The 21,489-nt window shown below is 47.6% G+C and overlaps 9 protein-coding genes across 9 annotated transcripts; 5 read left to right on the forward strand and 4 right to left on the reverse strand.

Annotated features, from left to right (window-relative positions):
* Nucleotides 1-40: 40 nt before the first annotated feature.
* On the reverse strand, nt 41-728 carry PHATRDRAFT_45937 (predicted protein; the record flags this gene model as incomplete). Its single annotated transcript, XM_002180264.1, has 1 exon — nt 41-728. The coding sequence occupies exon 1, from the start codon at nt 677-679 to the stop codon at nt 41-43; it is 639 nt and encodes a 212-aa protein (XP_002180300.1). The 5' UTR covers nt 680-728.
* A 450-nt stretch (nt 729-1,178) lies between these two features.
* Nucleotides 1,179-2,797, forward strand: PHATRDRAFT_20318 (predicted protein; the record flags this gene model as incomplete). Its single annotated transcript, XM_002180068.1, has 2 exons — nt 1,179-1,920; nt 2,002-2,797. The coding sequence occupies exons 1-2, from the start codon at nt 1,334-1,336 to the stop codon at nt 2,795-2,797; spliced, it is 1,383 nt and encodes a 460-aa protein (XP_002180104.1). The 5' UTR covers nt 1,179-1,333.
* A 439-nt stretch (nt 2,798-3,236) lies between these two features.
* PHATRDRAFT_45939 (predicted protein) lies at nt 3,237-4,253 on the forward strand (the record flags this gene model as incomplete). Its single annotated transcript, XM_002180069.1, has 1 exon — nt 3,237-4,253. One exon carries the CDS (start codon nt 3,237-3,239, stop codon nt 4,152-4,154), a length of 918 nt encoding a protein of 305 aa, XP_002180105.1. The 3' UTR covers nt 4,155-4,253.
* Nucleotides 4,243-5,132, reverse strand: PHATRDRAFT_45940 (predicted protein). The gene has a single exon (XM_002180265.1). The coding sequence runs from the start codon at nt 5,121-5,123 to the stop codon at nt 4,323-4,325; it is 801 nt and encodes a 266-aa protein (XP_002180301.1). The 5' UTR covers nt 5,124-5,132; the 3' UTR covers nt 4,243-4,322.
* Nucleotides 5,133-7,173: 2,041 nt separating this feature from the next.
* Nucleotides 7,174-7,722, forward strand: PHATRDRAFT_4094 (predicted protein; the record flags this gene model as incomplete). The annotated part of the gene is made up of 1 exon (XM_002180070.1): nt 7,174-7,722. A coding segment is annotated over one exon (549 nt), but the record flags the coding sequence as incomplete, so codon positions are not given.
* A 1,116-nt stretch (nt 7,723-8,838) lies between these two features.
* On the forward strand, nt 8,839-10,530 carry PHATRDRAFT_45942 (predicted protein; the record flags this gene model as incomplete). The annotated part of the gene is made up of 1 exon (XM_002180071.1): nt 8,839-10,530. Exon 1 carries the CDS (start codon nt 8,971-8,973, stop codon nt 10,528-10,530), a length of 1,560 nt encoding a protein of 519 aa, XP_002180107.1. The 5' UTR covers nt 8,839-8,970.
* Nucleotides 10,531-10,672: 142 nt separating this feature from the next.
* PHATRDRAFT_45943 (predicted protein) lies at nt 10,673-12,805 on the reverse strand (the record flags this gene model as incomplete). The annotated part of the gene is made up of 1 exon (XM_002180266.1): nt 10,673-12,805. Exon 1 carries the CDS (start codon nt 12,743-12,745, stop codon nt 10,673-10,675), a length of 2,073 nt encoding a protein of 690 aa, XP_002180302.1. The 5' UTR covers nt 12,746-12,805.
* Nucleotides 12,806-13,226: 421 nt separating this feature from the next.
* On the reverse strand, nt 13,227-14,348 carry PHATRDRAFT_45944 (predicted protein). Its single transcript, XM_002180267.1, has one exon. The coding sequence runs from the start codon at nt 14,322-14,324 to the stop codon at nt 13,299-13,301; it is 1,026 nt and encodes a 341-aa protein (XP_002180303.1). The 5' UTR covers nt 14,325-14,348; the 3' UTR covers nt 13,227-13,298.
* A 588-nt stretch (nt 14,349-14,936) lies between these two features.
* PHATRDRAFT_35781 (predicted protein) lies at nt 14,937-16,094 on the forward strand (the record flags this gene model as incomplete). Its single annotated transcript, XM_002180072.1, has 1 exon — nt 14,937-16,094. The coding sequence occupies one exon, from the start codon at nt 14,937-14,939 to the stop codon at nt 16,092-16,094; it is 1,158 nt and encodes a 385-aa protein (XP_002180108.1).
* Between the last annotated feature and the right edge of the window lie 5,395 nt (nt 16,095-21,489).

The following is a 21,489-nucleotide window of genomic DNA, read 5'->3' on the forward strand; positions in this document are numbered from 1 at the left end:
AAAACTTGGGGAAACGAAATTGTTTCTCTTAAACAAATTTTTACCACAGCTTCCACCATGACTTTTTTGTAGCCTTGACTTTTTCCAAATATCCAATTGGATACCAGCCAACAGAGAGAACGTCGCCATCGGAATTTCGCGTTCGACAAAGATTGTAATACTGATCCGGACCAACGGCTTCTTCCACAACTTCCACAAGGTCGCCTTTTTTCACGTTTTCCAAACCGTGGCTACCACCCATACCATACTGTTCTCTCACAACGCAAGTGAAGAGAATTGGTTTGTCCTTAGAGTCAGCCAAGAGCTGAGCACGCTTTTGCAAGGTTTCCTCGCGCACTTGATTGATCATATCTAATGCCTCTAATTTCTCCGAATATTGCAAATATCTATCAACCAGCAGAAGACTTAACAGCGCCCAACCGCCTCGAATTAGCCAACTTCCGCTCGTGTTTTTGGCTTCAATCACGGGGCTTCCAATGGCATCTCGAGAAGTGGAAGGCATCACTCGTGGCATGGGAGGTAAGGGTGAACGCCCTTTGCGAGCCGCCAAAGAATGCGCAATACTCGTCGATATTACCCGAGGTGAGGGAGGTAACGGTTTTTGCGGTTTAGAGGAAATTCTTCGACACAATGCGAACGCAGTCAGACGAGAGCAGCGTCGTTGGTAGCCAGCCAGCATAATGATGGTGATCTCCTTCTTCTGATTTAAGACGTGCGAAACTCTAAAATATAATCAATGAAGACGAGTCGATCTCGTACGGTTTGAATGCAAGAAAGATTTCGATTTGGTATTCGCCATGATTCAAAGTCGACCAGAATGGGAGAACAACTGTTGATCCAACTCCTGGTAAGGACAACGTCTCACCAGAAGTTCAATCGCCTACTGCTAAAAGCCAAGTCGCTTCCGTCCCACACACAACGAATCACAGCCCCACAGTCCCTACGAATATCCAAGAGTACAATGTAGACTCATAATCTTCGTAGTTCATCGTTTTCCTCAACTGTGATCTCCATCGTCGTTTTGTGTTCTTCAATAACAACAGCATCCAAAAACGAGTCAGCTGGTCGCAGTTTTGAAAAGTACAAACGCCATGTTGTGAAAACTTCACTCGGGAGCTGTGGATTCCAGATATTATACGTCCCGTGCCTAATGTAAGTAAAATGTCAAACAAACCAAGCAGGAAACAACTGTAAATGCACTTGACTGAACGATTTTCAAGGATTGGATTTGTGATCTCGTAGTTGGTGTCCTGCTCTCAAGAACACAAAGTTTGTTATATCGTTTGCTGCGTTCCCTTCAAAGTCGTTCGGTCGCCAGAATTCTTTAGTCAAGATGATGACATCGTTTGCGAAACTTTTCAGTATCTTTCTGGCTTTAAATTCAATTTCGACGTATCGGGTTGCTCGGGGCTTCGCTCCGATGAGGATTGAAGCACTCTCTTATCATCAGCGAACACCGAGCTCAACAAGAACAGCTTCTATCACTGAGGACTTGTCTCACGAAGAAATCTCCCGCTATTCCCGCCATTTAGTTTTGTCTGATGTCGGTGTACGCGGCCAGAAAGCACTCAAAAATGCTTCTGTGCTAGTGATTGGAGCCGGAGGTCTCGGTGCCCCGTGTCTCATGTACTTGGCCGCAGCTGGCATCGGCCATATTGGGATTGTCGACGGCGATGTCGTGGATGAATCTAACTTACAGCGACAAATCATTCACGGGACGAGCACGGTGGGTCTTTCCAAATGCGAGTCAGCGGCACGGCGTATCCAGGATATCAATCCACACGTGAATGTAAGACAGTACGAGGAAGAGTTTACCTCCGAAACGGCACTCCGCATTCTCGGAGATGGGTTCTCCGATAAACGACGGTACGATGTTGTGATAGATGGAAGCGATAATTTTCCAACCAAATATCTCATCAAGTAAGTGTAAGAAAGTGAGCAGATCGATCTTGTTCTTTTGGATTTTAATTAATTCCAGCACGACTCACACTTTCCTATCAGCGACGCGTGCACCATTACGAATACTCCTTGGGTCTATTCTGCTATTTTGGCCTTTGAAGGACAAATGTCCGTCTTTAATTTGGACAACGGACCCGACTACCGTGACTTGTTGCCTACTCCACCACCACCAGGAGACGTTCCCTCCTGTGCCGAGGGAGGAGTGTTGGGTGTTTTACCGGGTACCATGGGATGTCTGCAGGCGACTGAGGTAATAAAAATTGTTCTTGGTCGAACGGAGGGGTGCATGTCGGGACGCGTACTGATTTTTGATGCCATGCGTATGAAGTTTAGCGAAGTGGGGTTGAAGCGAGAGACCGATCGAGAGAATATAACTGCTTTAATTGATTACAAAGGATTTTGTGGTGGTCCACAGGCAAAATCGGAACAAGCAAAAGGGCTCATGAATGCCAACGGTCGTACTATGGACGAAGCAGAATCGGGTATCGAGGCGTCTTCAACCGGTGACAGTCCCTCATTCCACAACATAGACCCTCAAAAAGCCTTGGCGAAGTTAAGTAGTGGTTGGTCGCCATGGGTGGTGGACGTGCGATTGCAAACAGAAAACGACATAGTGGCCTTACCATTTACCGATCGAGTCGTACCGCACAGAACAATACGAGTCAAAGACATCCCAGAGGATGGTGACGTGTTGGTGTATTGCAAAGCGGGTATTCGCGGCAAGAAAGCTTGCTCAAGCCTTGTTGAACAAGGCGTGGACCCGGGCCGATTGTTCAATCTAGACGGAGGCATCATGAAATGGCAGAAGGAATTGGATCCATCTATGCCACGCTATTGAATACTCGTAGGTACTTTGCTTCCTCCGAACGAAAATTCGACGATTCACTTATGACTTGATTTTGCTATATCTTGGCGAAAAGCCATTACAGTAACACTTTCAAAAGAACATATCTGGCTTGGATAGAGCAGCTATACTGCTAGTGCTTCAAAATTGTCTTTTTCGTTTCGTCTGTCCGTCGCCTACGTTTCAATAGTATTGCACCAAAGCGCACGCCGGGAGTGATGTCGTCACTCGTTTGCACGGCCATCATCGTTCAGTCTCTTGTCATTACTTTCGTGACCAGCAAGTACCGACGCGGAGTATCTAGCACACGAATAGAAAAGGCCAACATCTACGAGATCCGTCTTCTGGAACGAAGATTCACCGACAACGTCATTTCAACCTTCCCGACTGAGTCTCCTTTGTCTTCCTCGACCTAGCCACGAAAACTGATACAATGTGCAAATCCGATGCAACAACGATCACGCGCAAGCCACTACAGTTCCTTTTTTCATTGGACTCATTCTCCTCCAAAGATGGCTATCCCCCGTCGTACATGTCCTTCGCCTTAACGTGCGCTTTAGTGGTCGGGTTTCTGGTTGGGACGGAATTGATTGCCCGTGAGATCTTATTTTCTTTCAAAGAGAGTCATCCGCTTCTGGCGGTGGAAGTCAACCGTCTCATTCTTGCCCGTCACATTGGTGTCGACACGCTCAGTTGTGGAATCTGTGCCTGGCTTGGATGGAATGCTCGACACTTGTGTTCTGGTATTTTCAGCGCAGTACGCGGCGATACTAGCCACGTCCCCGTCGCAGCCTTTGATGCCCGCATGTTCACATATCATCCGGCAGGCTTCCGAATATCGCTCTTTTTCTTTGCCTACCAAATCAAGAATCTTTACGATACGATTGCTTGGAATGATGGACCAGAGTTTATTTTTCATCACATCTTTAGCTTGATAACAGCCTGGGGTGCTTTGTATCCTTCGAGTGGACACATCTATACCATCTTCTTCTTTGGTTTGAGCGAAATCTCGACGGCCGTTCTCTGTTTATTGGCCAACTTTGACGACATTCACGGTGTGCCTGGTCTCGGCGAAGCCTTTCCCATCATAAAGGTTGCCGTTGGTGCCGCCTTTGTGGTACTCTTTATTCTCTGCCGTTGCATTCTATGGCCCATCTTTTCTTATTACTTTTGTCGGGACGTTCTAACGGCTCTGCGGGCCACACCGAACGATCCTCGCACGAATGCACGCAGAGGTTGGCTCAAATTCTTTTTGGTAGCCTTGTCCGGCCTTTCCGTCTTGCAAGTGGCTTGGTTGGGTCAAATTTTTGTCATTGCACAAGAAGAATTGGGCAAGGCAGGATTCTTGTAGGACGAAAAGAAGATCGCACGTGAAATACATCGGTTTGCTTTGGAGTTGGAATGAAATTTATCCCTTTTGCTAATCATATGCGCATTGCTGCAGCCGTTTTGCATTTATTTAAATTACATACATAGGAGGTCAAAAGACGACAGAGAATAGATGCGTAAACTTGAGCCCTTACACAAGGCGAATGATGTGCTCGAGGACCGTACTGACAAAGGCATCGGGCGAATCCAAGTAACAAGGGTGTCGACCCGGAAGCTCCACGACTTTGGCATCCATAATTTGTTTCAGTCTACTTGACGAAATTTTTCCTCCTTTGTCTTGGTCTCCGTGGACGGCCAGGACCATGAGTCGTGACATGGAAGACCTCCAAGTGGTCAAGAGTTGGTCGGGTGCGGTCATTACACTTCCAGAAGCCACAGGTACCCAGCCTTTCGTAAAATTCAACAAAGCTGAGGAATCTGGATTGGCAGCTCCCAACCAGTCTACCATTGTAAAGCCTGAGGCCGATGGTGTGACAATGGCCGATACGGGCAGCCGAAGGCGACCTTTGTTCTCAAGGTCGGTAAGTATTGCTTGCAGTTCCGTATGCGTTGCTCGAACGCTCAAATCCAAGGCCGTCACGGACAAATCGTCCTGACCGCAAAAGCTTCCCAGAATTCCACTCGTTCTCCAATCTTCCTTAGTGAATTTTGATCCATGCAAGAGCACGAGATCATTTTTCGTTCCGGGGCAATGGTAGTAGGGTATGCTTCCCACAGAACTCTGTAGCAATTCAATGTTATTTTTATTTGTTTGGGAAGTTCCAAGTCTTAAGGATTGTTTGTCTTGGGACTCGCTGCTGGGTGACGTTGTCAGTGACGGAAGTCTAGATAAGTAACGAGCACACGAAAGGATTGCCGCGAATACAAGAAGGATTCCTACACATTTGTTGCTGAACACTGAACTTGTCGAGCTTGGCTTGTTGCCCCTCATGCTTCTTCGAGATGGGGTATTTGATTGAATGCGTGCCATTTCCCACCTACACAACTTGCGGTGCTGGAGACATCTTCCCCATGGAAAGATTGTCCACGCTTTAGAGTAGATCGCGTGTTGCTCGAGGGTTCTATTTTTTTTTCACGGTTACGTTACTGCTGATGACAACCGTTCTTTGAAACAGTTTTCATTAACTGCACGATGACGGTCGGCCTCTCCCATTTAGCGTCACTTTTCCGAACTGTCCGGTCCGTCGTCCAAGAAAACCCCTATGTCATGATTCTGTCATGTTTACGTTAAACAAAAATTCGTGTGCTCGAGCAAATCATAGTATATTTTGTATTTACAATTAGCCCTTCTTGGTAACAATAAATTACACCAGTGACCTTTTGCAATTCTTGTACGATTCTACTTGGTTTTACAGTTAGCTGTAGTTTTCTAGACCTGACTCGGAGCCAGCAAACAGTTTTAGGTTGCTAAGTACTTACGAGTACAACACGTGTCTGATCCTCACAGCTGATGCGTTCAAGTGAATCAATGATTCACAGTCAATACATGATATATCCTATCGAGCATTATGTGGGATTTACAGTAAACAGAGGATTATATGAGGTGCGTAGACTCCCATCGGAACACTTTGAAAACGCATGACGAGTCAGCGCTGGTAGTCGATAGAATTGTTTATGTAAAAAGTTGTCACGATTTGATCTAGAAGCATCTGGAGCAGCAGCTGCACGTGATCTCAGAAGCACAATCGGACGAGAAGAACTGCAGATATGTGGGATGATCAATCCGTTTTGTGTCCATGACGAGACAAGGCGGCTCAAGGGATCCTGTAAAGGTATTGTCGTGTAGACGAGCTTGTACGAGATCGGGCATACTGGTAAGTGCGAGTCCCGGCGCCAGACCAGTAAACGCATTGGTATCCAGCTGCAAGATAATCAGATTGGTCAACTGAGACAAAGAAAGAGGAAGGGATCCCGATAGATTGTTGTGGTCTAGATCAATCGCAACAATCGTCGAGATGTTGAAAAGACTTTCAGGAAGCGTGCCGGTCAAGTCATTGTTGTCTAAATCAAGAATTTCAAGATTCGACCACGAAGAGATTGAGTCGGGGATTACACCGCTAATCTGGTTTTTATCCAAGGAAATTTGCTTCATGTGCTTCAACGTGAAGAGCTCGTCGATCATTTCACCAACAAGATTGTTTTCAACAAGTCGTAGTTTGGTTGCCAAATTTAGATCGTTGCACGAGACCCCGAACCAAGTGCACTCGTGAGCCTCGGTTAACCACCGAGTAGCGTTCACGCATGTGGAGGTTCCCACGTCGCGAGGAGAAACTCCGTCTCGGCAGCGGTCCCATTCAACGCCAGTCATAGAAAAGTAAAACAAAGCAAAAACGTATCGCTGTTGTGTTCGTTCTTTGTGCTCGGGACAAACCAAGTGGCCATCAATAATATCCAACCAAGTTCTGGCCATGTATTGGAAGTTGGGCGGAGTCACCAGGAGATCTCTTTCCGAAATTTCGCTTAAAACTTCAATTAGCGCTTCAGAGCGCTCCGTTTCCGTCATTTTGCATTTCAACATGATGGCATCACCGCGGTTGATCGTTGGAGGCACAAGGATAGTAGGGGCAGGAGATAGAATGGGACTCGCTGTAGGTGTAGAAAGTTCACCAAGATCTGTGCTCACTGTAGGTGCAGAGGTTACCGACGAGGGCGACGGGGCGGCAGTAAATTCTTCGCAGCACGCCAGAATCACTCCATCGTTTCTTGGACAGCACGCGCCAGTCAAGTTTAAGGCGTCGCAAGTGGGATTGTTTTCGCACTGCGCTTCCGGTTGCGTGGGTTCACGATCACAACAGTCCAAAAAGATATCGTCCGTGGTAGGACAGCAAAAACCAGTCAAGTTTAAAGCCGCGCAAACCGAATTGGTCGCACATGTTGAGCTATCCACGTCTGCGCTACTTGGGGAGAATGTCGGAAACACGGTAGGTGAAGTTGTAGTAGCCACAGGCGTCAAAGTAGGACCAACGACGTTCACGCTCACCGGCGCCGGTGTTACTGGGTCCGGCAATGGCAGTCCAGCAATAGGTGGGGCTACTAATTCCGTAGATGGCGCAATCGTTGGAGCTGGGGTAGGACCAACGACGTTCACGCTCACCGGTGCCGGTGTTACTGGGTCCGGCAATGGCAATCCAGCAATAGGTGGGGCTACTAATTCCGTAGATGGCGCAATCGTTGGAGCTGGGGTAGGACCAACGACGTTCACGCTCACCGGCGCCGGTGTTACTGGGTCCGGCAATGGCAGTCCAGCAATAGGTGGGGCTACCAATTCCGTAGATGGCGCAATCGTTGGAGCTGGTGTAGGACCAACGACGTTCACGCTCACCGGCGCTGGCGTTGCTGGTTCCGGCAATGGCAATCCAGCAATAGGTGGGGCTACTAATCCTGTAGATGGCGCAATGGTTGGAGCTGGGGTAGGATCAATGACATTCACACTCACTGGTGCCGGTGTTCCTGGCTCCGGCAATGGTAGTCCGGCGATCGGCACGGATCCAGCATCCATTGTCGGCGCTATCGTAGGGGCCGAGACGGGAGCGGTGGTCGGGTCCATACTCATAGATGTGGAATCCTGCAGAAAGCGCGACATTTCTTCGTCAGCCTGCAAGAGCAGATTCCAGGCAAGAAAGCTATCTTGCGGCTCCGGTCCAAAGACCTCAAGCCGTGCGCGTCTTGCCTGGGCGTCGTTGGGATGCTGCGGAACCGAGGCGGTCGGCGCAATCCATTTCTTGTCCTCTTCCGTTGCGTCGTTCGATTCCAGATCTTGGACATGGATGATGGGAGAGGATGCGGTGCGGCGTAGACGATTCGTTCGTCGCATCGCCAGCAGCGACTCTGGCATTTTTTGGGCTTGCACTGACAGTGAATCACACGAGAGCGAGACAAACAGAATCGGTAGCCAAAGCGCCGTCGCGTAAACAATCAATTGGTCACGCATGGTCGTAGTCAAGATGTCGGTCAGTCAGTTCTATCCAAAGCGCACTAGAGAGGGTTTTGGTCTTCCACAATGGGATCGGTAGGTTGCTCCTTCCTCTTTTGTTCGAATGATGAAAGGAAATTTTGATCGGGTCGTTTTTCCGTATCTCTCCGGTCGTGGTTGGCGGTTGCTATTTCCAGCTAGAGAAACTGCATCGTATCAATTCAAATTTTATACAAATACAACTTTGAAGCATTTTATATGTTCCATTGACAACTACCAATATCTGACGGTTATGCTTCGGCACTTTATTTATGCGTTTCAGAAGGATGATTTGTTTCCGTTATATAATTTCTTCAACGGATATCAACGAGTCTCCTAAAAAACACAGAATCTATCTTTCCGTTGTTACCCCATTTGGGTATCCGTTATTAAGTATCATAAATTACCTCGAGGTCGACCTTGTCGAAAATCCCACTCGAGATTTCGCGGACAGACGATCTCTTTAATTATTTCAGTATATACTTTGATGTATTGAGTGCGTACCCACCCGTATACGGAAAGCTGAGGGTCGCTCACTGTCCGACCCGTCACGATGTTGGTGACGTCCACACGGGTTGCGCGAAAAAGGCGCGCTTACGGCCGGGTTGCGCGTTGGAGGATTTCGGCCCTTCCCCGAGCCTTGGAGGGAGTCGAGACTCATTTCGTTTCCCCATGAATCGTTTTCGGGGTGTGTGCGTTTTGTTTGGTATTGTACGTGTACGGGTGGATCTTGCTGGCTGCCGGTGCGTTGGTAAAACGAGAGTCTCTTAATATTCATGATCCCAGCTATACACTTTCCCCGTCGACACTCAGTATTACTACTGCTATGTCATCCCTAGCCTTTAGTCGCGTAACCAAAATAAGCGTCTTGGTACCGCTTCTGGGTGGGGTGGTGTTGCTCGTTTCGATCCTCAGTCTTTCTATTGCTTCCAATGGTCTCTCGCATCTCGAACAAAGCAACCCTATCCATACTGCGCTTTCGCAATTTCACAACGAGAATTCTCTGTTGGAAGGACAAGGAGACGGGGCTCCGGTCGCGGACACACGCCCCGTTCTGGATCCCCGGAAACTCTATCCTTTCGAAGACCCCGATCCCAATCCACCCCTGGCAGACGGTCACGATACTTTTTCCGCCTGTATGCTCGTCATGGACGACAATCATCGTCTCGTGGAGTGGCTCGCCTATCACTACCACGTACTGCCGCTACGCCATTTAGTGGTTACCGTGGATCCACGCTCCCAGACCTCCCCCACATGGCTCTTTAATCGCTGGCGCAAACAGGGCATGGTCGTGGAGCAGTGGGTCGATCGGGATTTTTGGCGAGCCGATCTCCAGCTCCTGCCTCTCCCAGCCAATTCCACCCTCCAAATAAAACGCGATCGACACCGGGGACGCCAAAAGTTCTTCTACCGATCCTGTCTTATTCATTTGAAGACCCTGAATCGCACCTGGGTCGCTTTGCATGATTCGGACGAGTATCTCCTCTACAACCACGCCGGCGGAGACCGCTACGAGGCCTGGGAAGCGCGGATGCAAAAGCGTCACGATAACAGCGCTCAGCACGCTACATCCGCGCGGATCAAACCATCACATCCACCTCCACCCACGCCCGGAGAAGAAGGCGGAATGATTCGGTACATTCGTCAGGAACAGGCGGCGGGCGTGGAATACTACCAATCGCCGTGTATAGGCGTGCCTCGTTTGAGCTTCGGGGCGGTCGAGAGTTCGCGCGCCGCCAGGGAAGCCGGTATGCCCCAATCATCCACCACGTTGGATGCCTTGCAGTTCGACACCCTCCGGTGGCATCGGCACGCTCCCCGCAACGATTTTGTCAAGAACGCACTTGGCAAAGTCCTCATGGATGTCTCTCGCATCGATGTGGCCAAATCGCCGTATTTTATGAGTCTACATCGTCCCATTAAGAGTATATGCACGCCTCCTTGGCATAACGACTGGACGTCGGGATTACGAATCAACCACTACTTGGGATCCTGGGAGTCATACGCCTTCCGAGATGATAGTCGACGGGGTGGTGAACGGTCACGGGAACAGTGGGAGTACAAGGCCACCACACATACCGATCAGACTGACGACAACATACGTCCCTGGTTGCAAGGGTTTGTCGACGCCCAAGGGTTGTCGCAGGCGGAGCGGCTATTAGACAAGGCTGGCTTACCGCAAGGCTACCGGGTCGCAAACGAATCTCAATGGAATTTGTTGCCAGAAAAGTTGGCCAAGATTCTGAGCAGCGACGTGACGATTGCGAACGACAGCAAAATGGTGATGTTCGATGCTTGGGTCCGGGCCAAGTATTGGAACGAAACATTTGATGTGCAGGAGACGTATCGAAAAGTACGGAATGCCGCTGCAGCGCCTGCCGTGTAACGATACGGGCACGGGAGAGCGTGACGGTGTTATTGCTATGTCAGTGTTTGCCGATATCTGTGTAACATATTAATTATGATAGATTTTCTCATAGTGTAGAGTACATTTTCGCATTCGACTGGAAGCGCTTCTTTTTCCACCGTTACAACTCTTCTTTGCTCGATGATGCGTTCAGTAACATTTGCCGGGCATATTGATGCACGTCAATGTGTATGATTGGTTGGTTGGGCTTTGCTTTATCGTCTTTTTTGGGACGATGCTCGACCGTTCTTTCCTTTGCTTTAGATTCCTTGACTGGCTCAGGCACGCCCTCAACAAACTCCACGTTATACAACCCGTCTACCATTGGACTGTCGCCTTCCACGACGAGACTCCGATAAATAGCAACCCCGCGGTGATGGTATGCGATACTGGCATCGTACTCCCGATTCTGAAAACTTGTTGTGGCCAGGTTAAATTGGACTTCCGCGCTGGCCTGGTTACCTCCTTCGCCGGCACTTTCGTAGAGCTCCGCCGCACGAAGAAAGCTAGATTGGGCTGTTCCTATATCGCCTCGTGCTAGATACAATGCACCAAGGGTGGCATGTAAGTCACCTTCGTACGCGTCGTTCTTTTCGTAGTAATATTCATTTTGGTCGTCAAAGTGTTCGTCCGCGTCGGCCATATTGGACTGATCTTCCAGCAACGCGTAGTAGTCCTCCAATATCATTTCGTACTTTTCAAGTGTGTCATTTTCACTCATCAAGGCGTACAATGGCGCTGATAAAGCTTGTAGCTGCCTGTGTGACTGGTACCATTTCATGGCGGCTTTGTACTTTTCGTGCGACTGATCATATTTGCCCTGTTGCAAGTAGTATTCGGCAAGCCCAATGAGAATTTCGCCGACCGATATGAGAACGTCCTCACGATCCGCTGAATCATGCGGTGATTGGTCAAGAATTGACATGAGTACTGAGAGTGCTTCTTCACTCGCTTCACTTCCTGATTTGAAGTTTCCCTGCAAAACTGCAGCGGTTGCCAAATTCTGCAAGGCGTTGGCCAATTGACGCTGCAACTCGATTGGCTCGTCGCGATTGCCTTGCTCTTCTATCATCTTTCGAAAGACATTGGCGGAATCAGTGAACAGCAATTGTGCTTCTTGAGCGTTTTCAGCAGAGACGCTCGAGCCGTAGGAAAGAAGCTGCGCACGGGCTTCTGGACTCTTTTCCTGCGTTTGCTTGAGCTCGGCTATATCCATAGCAAGCTGAGAGTCATAGTCGTCTGAGCCTGAAATCAGAGAGACACCAATAGCTAGGCAGCAGTGTGCCCAGCCCATTCTAATGTCGTCCAGTACATCTTTTCTACTGAGATAGGAGCTTATCTCAACTCGATCCAACAAGTTCTTGTACGCCCTTTGGGCCTGGATAAAGTATTCTATGGCCAACTTGTTGTGCTCTTCAACTGTTGAAAAGGAGTAGGTCTCACCCATGTGAAAAATCACGGATGTTTTGCAATGGAGTGACAGATCGCGATCTTCTTTGCTATCGTCTACCTGACTGTAAATTGCCTTGGCGGATTCAAAAGCATTTAAAGCAAGCCGTATCATCGACTGACCATCGCCGAACGCCTTGAAAAGCTGTCCCATTTGCAAATTATGCGCTTGTCCTAATTCCAAGTAGGCTTGTCCTTGTTTAAAGGGATGAAACTTTGCGACTTGGTTTCCGAGGAAAATATCTTGATGCCGTAGCAGAACAGCTTGGACTTCGTTACCGTACTGCGAAAACGGAGATCGGTAAATCTGAGCACCAATCTTCAGATCGACATCATCGGTTTTTTCCCTTCTCTTCTTGGTTGAATGGTCCTCTGTTTCGTCTCGTTGCACGACTGTCACAAGTGCTTCCACACACATTTCGTCTCCGCCGCCCTGTACGCAGGTCCGGAACGGATCCAAAGCTCCGGACCAATCTTTGTGGACTTCAAAGGTGCAGACCACTGTTGATTCATCATATTTCTTCTCTTCACAGATCAAACCACTGGTCTGTCCAAGGATGGACGATGGTAACGGAGTCAATGCGAATATGGTGGCGAACCGACCGACAACAAATACAGCAGGAACTAAGAAACCAATCTGGCCTCGAGGGAGGAAGAAGGACCTACTCTGCCGCCGTCGCTGCAGGGAAGGGGGATCTTCCACCCCCCGTAACAAAGTGGAGGGTTGCGAAAGCGTAGCTGTCATTCGGATTGCACTGTTCGCGCTTTTGTTCCAGCCGAAAAGGTAGGTTACAAGGCGGAATGGGAGAAAAGAAGGAAATGAGAAAAGACTTTCATTAGCCTGATTTGAAAACCCCGAGTGACGCAGTCTGTATTTGTACGTGCAGCTAAATAACGCCACTCACTGTCAATGTTATCATTCTATTTTTGCTTTGTTTTATGTTCTATACCTTTGATCCTGGACTTTTGCAGCCGTAAATCGTTGCAATCTTCTAATGATGGATGCCGATGACGGAATTCCGGTGTCGTTTCTAGTTTGTCGTTCGCTCATTTGTCTAAATCATGACTTTACAAGAGAACAACAATATCGTCTGATGCAAGAATAAAATGTAAAGTGATCACAAATTGGGTCCATTGGCGCTACCGGTTAAAGAGGCTGTCATACGAGAGAGATAGTACTGGTACTCGCACTGGCCGAGGCCAAATTCCTATGGGCTACAATGGTCTAAGTTGTTAATGAAGCGATTGATTGATTCTGGGCCTCATACTCCGATCAACTGTCTATCTACTTGGCCAATTTAGGCTGCAATCCAGCTCAGAGCCATGGCACAAACAGCCATACCAGAAAAAACCCGTGTAGAAAAACTTCCGCTGCTCATTTCCGATGTTAACGCGCTCGCACTGGTAGTGATTTCAGTGTTGGTGGCGGTGCTAGTAGCGGTGTTGCTGGAACCAGCGGAGTCGCGAGAGTCTCTAGTATTGTCCATTGAGTCAGCAGAGTCTTGCGAGTCCGGGCGATTGTCGTCCGAATCAACGGAAGGATCGACGGAGTCACTGGGTGAATTACTACCAGGGAGGTCTTGGGAAGGAGCGGAAGGAATTGATAAGCCGTCTAGGGAGTCGTCCGCACTCGAGCTATTCGAACCCGGTCTTCCTCCAGTACTTGCGTTAACCGGAAAATCTTGAAACCCTGGAAAGAGCTCGTCCAGATCATCGCCGTCGAACAAACATCCATTCGTGGAGGCCTGCGGCTCGATATTGTCACAATTGATGTCAACACTAGAGTCGCCATCTCCTCCGACGCAGACCGCGCAGCTGTTGCAGCTTGTAAGCGAGCTACTATTGACGTTTGCTTCAAAGCCAATCTCACAACTAATCGGTGCACGGCCATTTCCATCAAAGCTGAAACTGATGCAACCATTGCTACGGGGCATGCTTGACTGAGTATAGTCCGTGCAAAGTTCCACGGACTCGTACACCGATCCACCGGTGTTCCAGAGCACCGCTAACTGAAAGATAGCGCAAGTGCCATCTTCGCATACCTCCGGAGACAGGCAGGTTGACCTTGTTCTGGCATCGTTACACTCGCACGTAAAGCCCGGAAGAGTAGGTCCAAAGCTTTCGCAAGTGTTTGAGGCGTTGTCAGTCAGGGAAGTGAGTTCGGCGGATCGCAAACTACGACGAGAGGGTTTCTGGGACACAGCTTGCTTTGTCTTCCGAATAACCTTTCCTACCAAGGGAGAATCACTCAGAACTGCCGTGAGCGAGTTGGTAGTCGCATCGACTACAGAGGCCGTTAATGCAAAGATAATAGCGAGTCGCATTTTAAGAGGATTATAGTTTGATGACACCAAAGAATTGTGAGTAATTTTGCAAATTAACTTACTCTGAGCCAATTCACGAACGAAGGATAAAACTTTCAAATCTTGCCAGGTTGACTGATTTTCGCACGAATGATTGGGTTATTGCGCCTTTCGTTATGAAGGCGTTCAAAAGGAGCTCGTATACTCGCAGGTCGTCCAAAACTGTAGCAAGCAAACGTTTGTTGGAGAGAGTCGTGTTACCCAATACTGAGAAATATTGTTGCAGATAGTCTTGGTTCTGCAAACCGGTAAGGTTATGACCAGCTCGTTGAGAAAGTGTGACCACATCCTTAGTTTCGTTTAAATAAATGTGATTTGAAGTGACGACGACACTTCCGTTTTGCCATTTGTCCGTCTCTAATAGTCCGGGTCATGATATTTACAATCGTGCAAAAGCTAAAATTCAAATATTTGTGTCTATCCTTCTCTTTGCTTTATCTAGGTTTCGTACCTCGGACGGACAGCGCGTGGATTTTGCGATGGCGGACAAGCTTTGGATTTGACGTCGGGAAGTTAGCTTATATTTTCTTTTTACATTAGCGGTTTGACGTGAAGCAACGAAGTGCGGTGCCAATGCAGAAAAATGAGATTGGGCTCATTGCGCCAACACCGGCGCTAGACAGTTTGTCCGAAGATGTTACCTTTCTTTGGCTCTCGGGCCAAGCGTCCATTCCCGTATACGACGAAGTGCCATCGTCACTCGTATTTCTACGTGATCATGTTGCTTTGAGCCGTCCGTGTATCATTCGCAATGCCGTTTTGGATAAAAGTGAAAACAAATGTCCTCTGCACCTAACATTGGACGACTTGGTTGACTCGGATCCGACACTCTCCTTAGTGGTAGACGTGACTCCAGACGGACAAGGCGATTGTTTGAGGCTTGCCCAACATCAAACCCTGGGCTGCAAACATAAAGAAAACAGTCAACGAACGTTTGTCAAACCATTTGAACACCGCATGTCCATATCGGAGTTTCGTTCTTGTTTGCGAGCAACTCGATCTGGGACGACACCATCGCTAGAGCAAATCAAAAATCGTATATTTCAGTCCACGGCCGACGTATCATGCACTGTTTCTGAGGAAGCATTCAATCACGGTCTTCCGACGGAAGCCGTTTACTACTATTCTCGTCAAAACGATTGCTTGCGGAGCGAGCTGTACTCGTTGTGGCAAAAAAAGCTCTTTCCGGAGAATTTTGTATGGGCATCCGAGGCCTTTGGTGTGCCCGAACCGGAGGCTGTCAACCTTTGGTTGGGCAACGAGCAAGCAGTTTCTTCGATGCACAAGGATCACTACGAAAATTTATTCTACGTCCTATCGGGCGAGAAAGTTTTCACTCTTTGTCCTCCAGCTGATGCACCATTCTTATACGAACAGAATTGTTCGAGTGGATGCTTTCAGTACAGCGCGACCGAAGGCTGGACGATAAGCTCCGATGTTCATCAAGACGGAACAACATTGAAGATCCCTTGGATTTCTGCCGACGTGGTCGAGAAAGAGAAATCGGAGGTTCTTGATGAGTTTCCACTTTTGACTTATACGCACCCTTTGGAAGTGCACATTCGAGCTGGCGATCTCTTGTATTTACCGGCTTTGTGGTTTCACAGAGTTACGCAATCCTGCGAGACCGTTGGCATAAACTACTGGTACGATATGAAATTTGATTCACCTTCTTGGTGTTATTTTCATTTTTTGCAATCCCTCATACCCAACGAGGCCATCCAAGGCTGACACGAGGAAGAAAGGGAAAAGCTGCAACCTCGACTCTCTTTCTGTAAATGCTATGTTAAAAAAACATTTACCATTGGTGCAATTTGGTCTTTAGAGTCAGTGGAGTGGATTTATTGTCAGATACTGCACCAACTTTTTCCGTCCGTCAAAACGTATTGCCCTTTGTAAACTCTCTATTCATGGAATATCTTACAGTAGAGATTGACCGTTTCTTCCTTGCATATAGTTCGTTTTTGTTGACTGTTCATCTCATTCTGATTGAAATCGTCTTGTCGTCTTTGATTGGAACTCCTAAAAGGAGGTGCTCAAGATTTCTTTCCGCGTGCCGCAGAATCAACCCATCTATGTCCCTGTGTAGAACCAACTAGTTGATAGAGTACCTAAGCTGTCCTTGAAGAGAGTCGCATTGTCTTACTTCTTTTTGTTCACCAAAAGGTAGCTATTGGGTTGCACACTGAAACGCATGATTATCTCTCCCAAGTCGACAAAGCCTTTATCAGACTGATCGCCGAAAACGACTTCACCCCATGGCATGGCATTTTCGTCGCTCTACAATCTTGCTGAATCGTCGATTTTCAACATCTACAAATACTGTCCCGGTTCGAGTTTGTGGCAACTCAGCAAGTACGAACATCTACTGATTGGTTGTATTCCAGGGCATTCGCTACCTTAGCAACCATTGAATTCTCAATCACTTGGATCATGACCCGTCCTTGCGATCGACTGGATTCGAACAGGCTTTCTCCACATCGAAAAACGACCGAAGGCCGAGTCAACGGCACATGCGATTGCCATCTCGAAGGTTTGAATTGCGGTAAGAGGCATCGATCAGCATAAACGATGACTGATCTTTGTGGAGGTGGCATAGCGCTACCTTCTGGCAGCCGCCTTGAACATTTCATACAAAATGAAATCTCCTGAATATCTCTGATAGAGTGCAAGGGCAAATGCCGTAGTTTATTTGCAATGTTTTGTGCGTCGATATTTGCTGGCGAAGTCGGCACGTCCGTCTGACAGTGAGTAGTCTCCGTTGCAGGATAGGTGTTCGCACCTAATCTCAATGGGGTCACGCTGTTATCATCCAAATGCATCTTGACACTTGAATGCCACTTCCCTTAGCTCAAGAGCGACTTTAAAAGCCCGAGCTAGACGGGATTTAACAGCGAGAATCCCTCCAGCATATTCCACCGTATGATATGTGTAAACACTACCGGAATTCGGAGACAAACCGCGCACCTAGACCATTTGCTATTCGTTGGAGTCCGAGTTGCCAGACATCAATGCGGACAGCCTGTAAGTATACACAAGAAAGGGAGGTCATTGAGTACCATCCTCACCTGAGCGCCAATATTGCATTAATGCCCCCCGATTCAGCCATCCGATCTTCTGTCGCGAATGTAACAATGCGTATCTACCGTTTTCCACCAAGTCATCGGTACAACACCGGCAGCTGGAAGGGACAAGATAGAGCGGCTTTGGTGAGCTTTTTCCGCAACATCGATGCAAGCCCACTTTTTGCAGTGGAGTTGTGAGCGATGTCGATCCCTCCCCGGTAATCTGCATAAGCAAGAAGTTCCTTCAAAAATTTTCTCGATATCAGTAAGCTAGCCACGGTGCTATCCGTTGACGATTGTAGCTGCCAGCAGATCAATTGGTAGTATAGTAGTAGTATCGCTGTCGCATTCAGATTTCGGCCACGTCGAAATTTCCATAATCTTCTGAATGAAGCACTTCCATTCGATGGTCTTCGACGGATTACCGGTAGAAGTCCCACAAAGCAGATTATTTACATCGCATTTGCACCACCTGTAAAGACAACTTTCTACATGCATATGTCATGGCAGTAGAGGAACTTTCGTCCTACTACTTGTGAGTACAGCTTCCTCGGAATAAAAACTTTCGTCTCGCATATTTCATTTGACCCGAGAGTAGTGGCTCTGCCATACTCGATTTTAATTGAGACCTCCCTTGGGATCGGCTGGTCACACCGTCGTATACTGCGCAGAAACCAGACCTTCTGCTCTTCCACATGGATGGCTCGAAACGTGGATCAATGATCATAGAGATCCAACGTTTTGCCGTCTCGTTTTTCGCTAACAAGTGCCGACATCTCACTTCGTGGATCGGCAAAGCTCCAGATTAAAAATCCACCACACAGCGGCAGACGGTCAAGAAGCGTACCTGTAACGCACTAGAATGGAGACCCCCGTCAGAGAAAAAATGCAGAGCGATCAGACTGCATGAAGTCGCAGACTTACTAATGCAAACCGAGTCTCCAATTTCGCGATCACAAATCTCCTAGAAACTTCATGAGACAACTGACAGGGGAAAAGGGTATTCGATGAGACACGATGTGAATTTGGTGGTTGGACGCCCACTCGTCGTCAAACCAAAATTTGTTTGCTTTGCCTCAACATTTTGATATACAAGCTTCACAAGCTGCTTAGGTGGGAGTCGTCCCTTTCGAAATGACAAACATCAAGGCTAGACAGGCCCTCACTATCATTCGCCAAAATACAAATCAAGCTCTCTTCGAAAATAGAAGCTTTGACTTTTCAACAGAAACGGAAGTGTCTTGAGTGTCACTTAAGGTGAAAGCAACAGAGGAAACAAGTCGTAAGAAATGGCATCACGGGAAACGCAAAAGAAACAGGCAACTGCAGGAAGAATCCCATGTTGGCCGACCTTTCTAAAATGAATGTTCGACAGGCATTGCACTACTGCAGCAAATTTGGTGTTTGTGAAATCATAAAACGTGAATACCCAGGACTGGATCAAGTTCGGTGGTTGCTCCTCCAACCTGTGTTTGAAGGCTCAACAAAGACTCCGGCGTACCAAAGGCGGAGGCATCCGTTTAAAAAAAAGAAAGTCAGTAAAAGTAACCATTTAAGCACAGCCAGAATTGCTCACCAGCCATGACGGAGCAGCAAGATGTCGACCTTCAGCGAATCTCATGCTATAGATAACAAAAAAGAATTCGATCGCACTACCCAATGTGTCCAAAAACGCTGTAAGGAACGGCAATGACACGTTTAGCTCGTTCTACACAAGAATCGACTTACAGGGGAGCTTACAATTTTTGATCGACAAGAAAGTGAGCTCAAGGTGATCCGAGGGAATGATGACGGTGATCAAAGGTCGTACCTGAAATGAACCCATGAAGATATGCTCCGAGGAAAGGCTGCAACAATGCAGTGAATTAATAGTTTCCAGGAAGGTCCGCATAACCACTTGCGCCATGTGCTCAATGTCGTATTACAATTGAACGTTCAACAAGTCAGCATCTGTCAACATAAGGAAGCTAAGGGCTCATTAAGCAAACTAAATCTATCGTGATCGTACTTTCAAGGTTCCGCTTGTAATAAAACTTCAGTCCAGAGGAGTGAGACATAGAATCCGGAAAATAGCCGACCTTCGTTGAGGGGCGGAGTTGGTATCCCCGGCGATTGCGAAGGAGAATTTCCCCGCAAGCGATTGTTGCATCGATAAACATGCTCGATGAAGGACACCTGAAAGTAACATGTCTTTTTCCACGGCGACTTCTGGGTAGACGAGGTAGCATCCGCCCTTAGCATTCTGACACAGAACGAAATGAAAACCTTGCACTTCATTGAGCAAGCGTTCTGTAGTTTGATTTTCTCCCTTTATGCCGACAAAATTGACAATTGAAATGAGCATTCTTGTCAGCAGCAATTTTCTTTTTTCCCCAGTCATACACAATGTTCTGTTATATCTAATAGACAATCAAACGGAAGAATCGAACTTGAAACGCAAATTTGAAGAGTCTTCGATTGCGGCCACCATTTCAATTATCTCGGATTGGCACCAAATTCCAAGCTGGAACATCCCGACATCGACTTGTGCAAGCATGCACTCGATTGGGTTCGGAAGGAGTAGGCCGGAATTATACACCATTATTCCAAGAAATTTGGTTGCCTTTGGAAATATCGATTTGTCCAGTAAATCACTATAAGGTGATTTGGGTTGTGAAGGATTGCCGGCGTTGGCTGCTACACCAACTCAAACATTTTCCCACGATGTCCAGGTTGCATGATTTGGGCACTCTTCTTGGGATTCACGGAGGGCGTGCCATCGACTACGTGACTCGTTGGTTTTGTCGCAAGACAGGAATAAGAAGCGTGCTCCTGCTTGTCTTGTGGAACACAGACCAACAAAGATTCGGCCGCGCAACAAAGATGTTTTCAATGTTCGGACTAATACTCACTGCATACTTCAGTCATGTGCGAGGCGACCCTTGACCTGCACACAACATTATCAATGTTCGGATTACCACTCCTAAATCTGCACAAAATGTGTTTCAGAAGTCATTTGTTATGAAAAGTCGAATTTGCGTTGAACTTTCAATCCAACCGGTAAGACAAATCGGGCAAATAAATCCTTCGAATAACGAGGCCGAATGGAATACAGACAGTTCCAGCGTTTGGATACTAATCATCTTCTGTTCAAGTGAATGCCGTTTGTTGCACGTGCAACGCTTGCAAGTAAAGGGAATAAGAACTCCAATTTGACTCATCAACATTCGTTCTTCCGGTGTTGAGAAACGTGACGGAGACTCAAGGAAGGCGTTCGACGATGAGGTATCGGTCGCAGGTACTCCGCAGAGATTGTTGAGTTTCAGTAGCAGTCTACCAGCCATACTGATTGGGATGACGAGCGACAAGAAGAATTCCTTGTAGCCTGACTTTGGTTCCCACGCTGAAGGTGTAAGGATGGCCTAACGATCACAATATGTGCTACTGGAGAAACAAAGACCCTGACGCACAGACGTACGGGGTTTCTTTACAGTACCACAGTTGAAATCGTCATCCATTTGGTTGCATGAGCTCCTGGAACGTTCATAAAATGCACCGATTTTGAAATTTCAAGGTATTCCAGAGTCTCTAAAGGAGCGAAGAACATTTTGAGACTCGCATTTCTCCCTAAATCGAATACGAAGCGACGCCACACGCACTCCTCTTCAGGGATCAAGAGACAAATCCGCAACACAGCTTACTGCTCGAAAGCACGCATGAGCAGGAAAAAGAACAAAACTATGGCGCTTCTTGCAGATTTCTGGCCTCTTTGAGACTATTTAGTCTACGGTGACGAGCTTGCGCGGACAGACTGTTGGATGCAAACCGCCCTAACTAGAGCCCTTTGCTGCGTCAATGACAAACACCACCATATTGTAGACCATCGTAGATAGCTATTACAGCTTTTACATTTCTGATGTTCCATGCAATTGGCCTCCTCCAAATGCAAGTTCGACGATTATCGATAGACGAGACACTTACGGTCAAACCGAAATGTTTGCATTCATGTAATGGGCCAAATAATCAAAACTCATTTGTATTTTTTAATATTTAATTTCAAACCAATCGGGATGTTCCGACGC

Source organism: Phaeodactylum tricornutum, chromosome 8 (assembly GCF_000150955.2).
Source record: "Phaeodactylum tricornutum CCAP 1055/1 chromosome 8, whole genome shotgun sequence".
Lineage (NCBI taxonomy): Eukaryota > Bacillariophyta > Bacillariophyceae > Surirellales > Neidiaceae > Phaeodactylum > Phaeodactylum tricornutum.

Excerpts from the sequence above, each read along its gene's own strand:
- PHATRDRAFT_45940 (XM_002180265.1), bottom strand. The coding sequence starts at position 5,123 with ATGAGGGGCAACAAGCCAAGCTCGACAAGTTCAGTGTTCAGCAACAAA.
- PHATRDRAFT_45944 (XM_002180267.1), bottom strand. The coding sequence starts at position 14,324 with ATGCGACTCGCTATTATCTTTGCATTAACGGCCTCTGTAGTCGATGCG.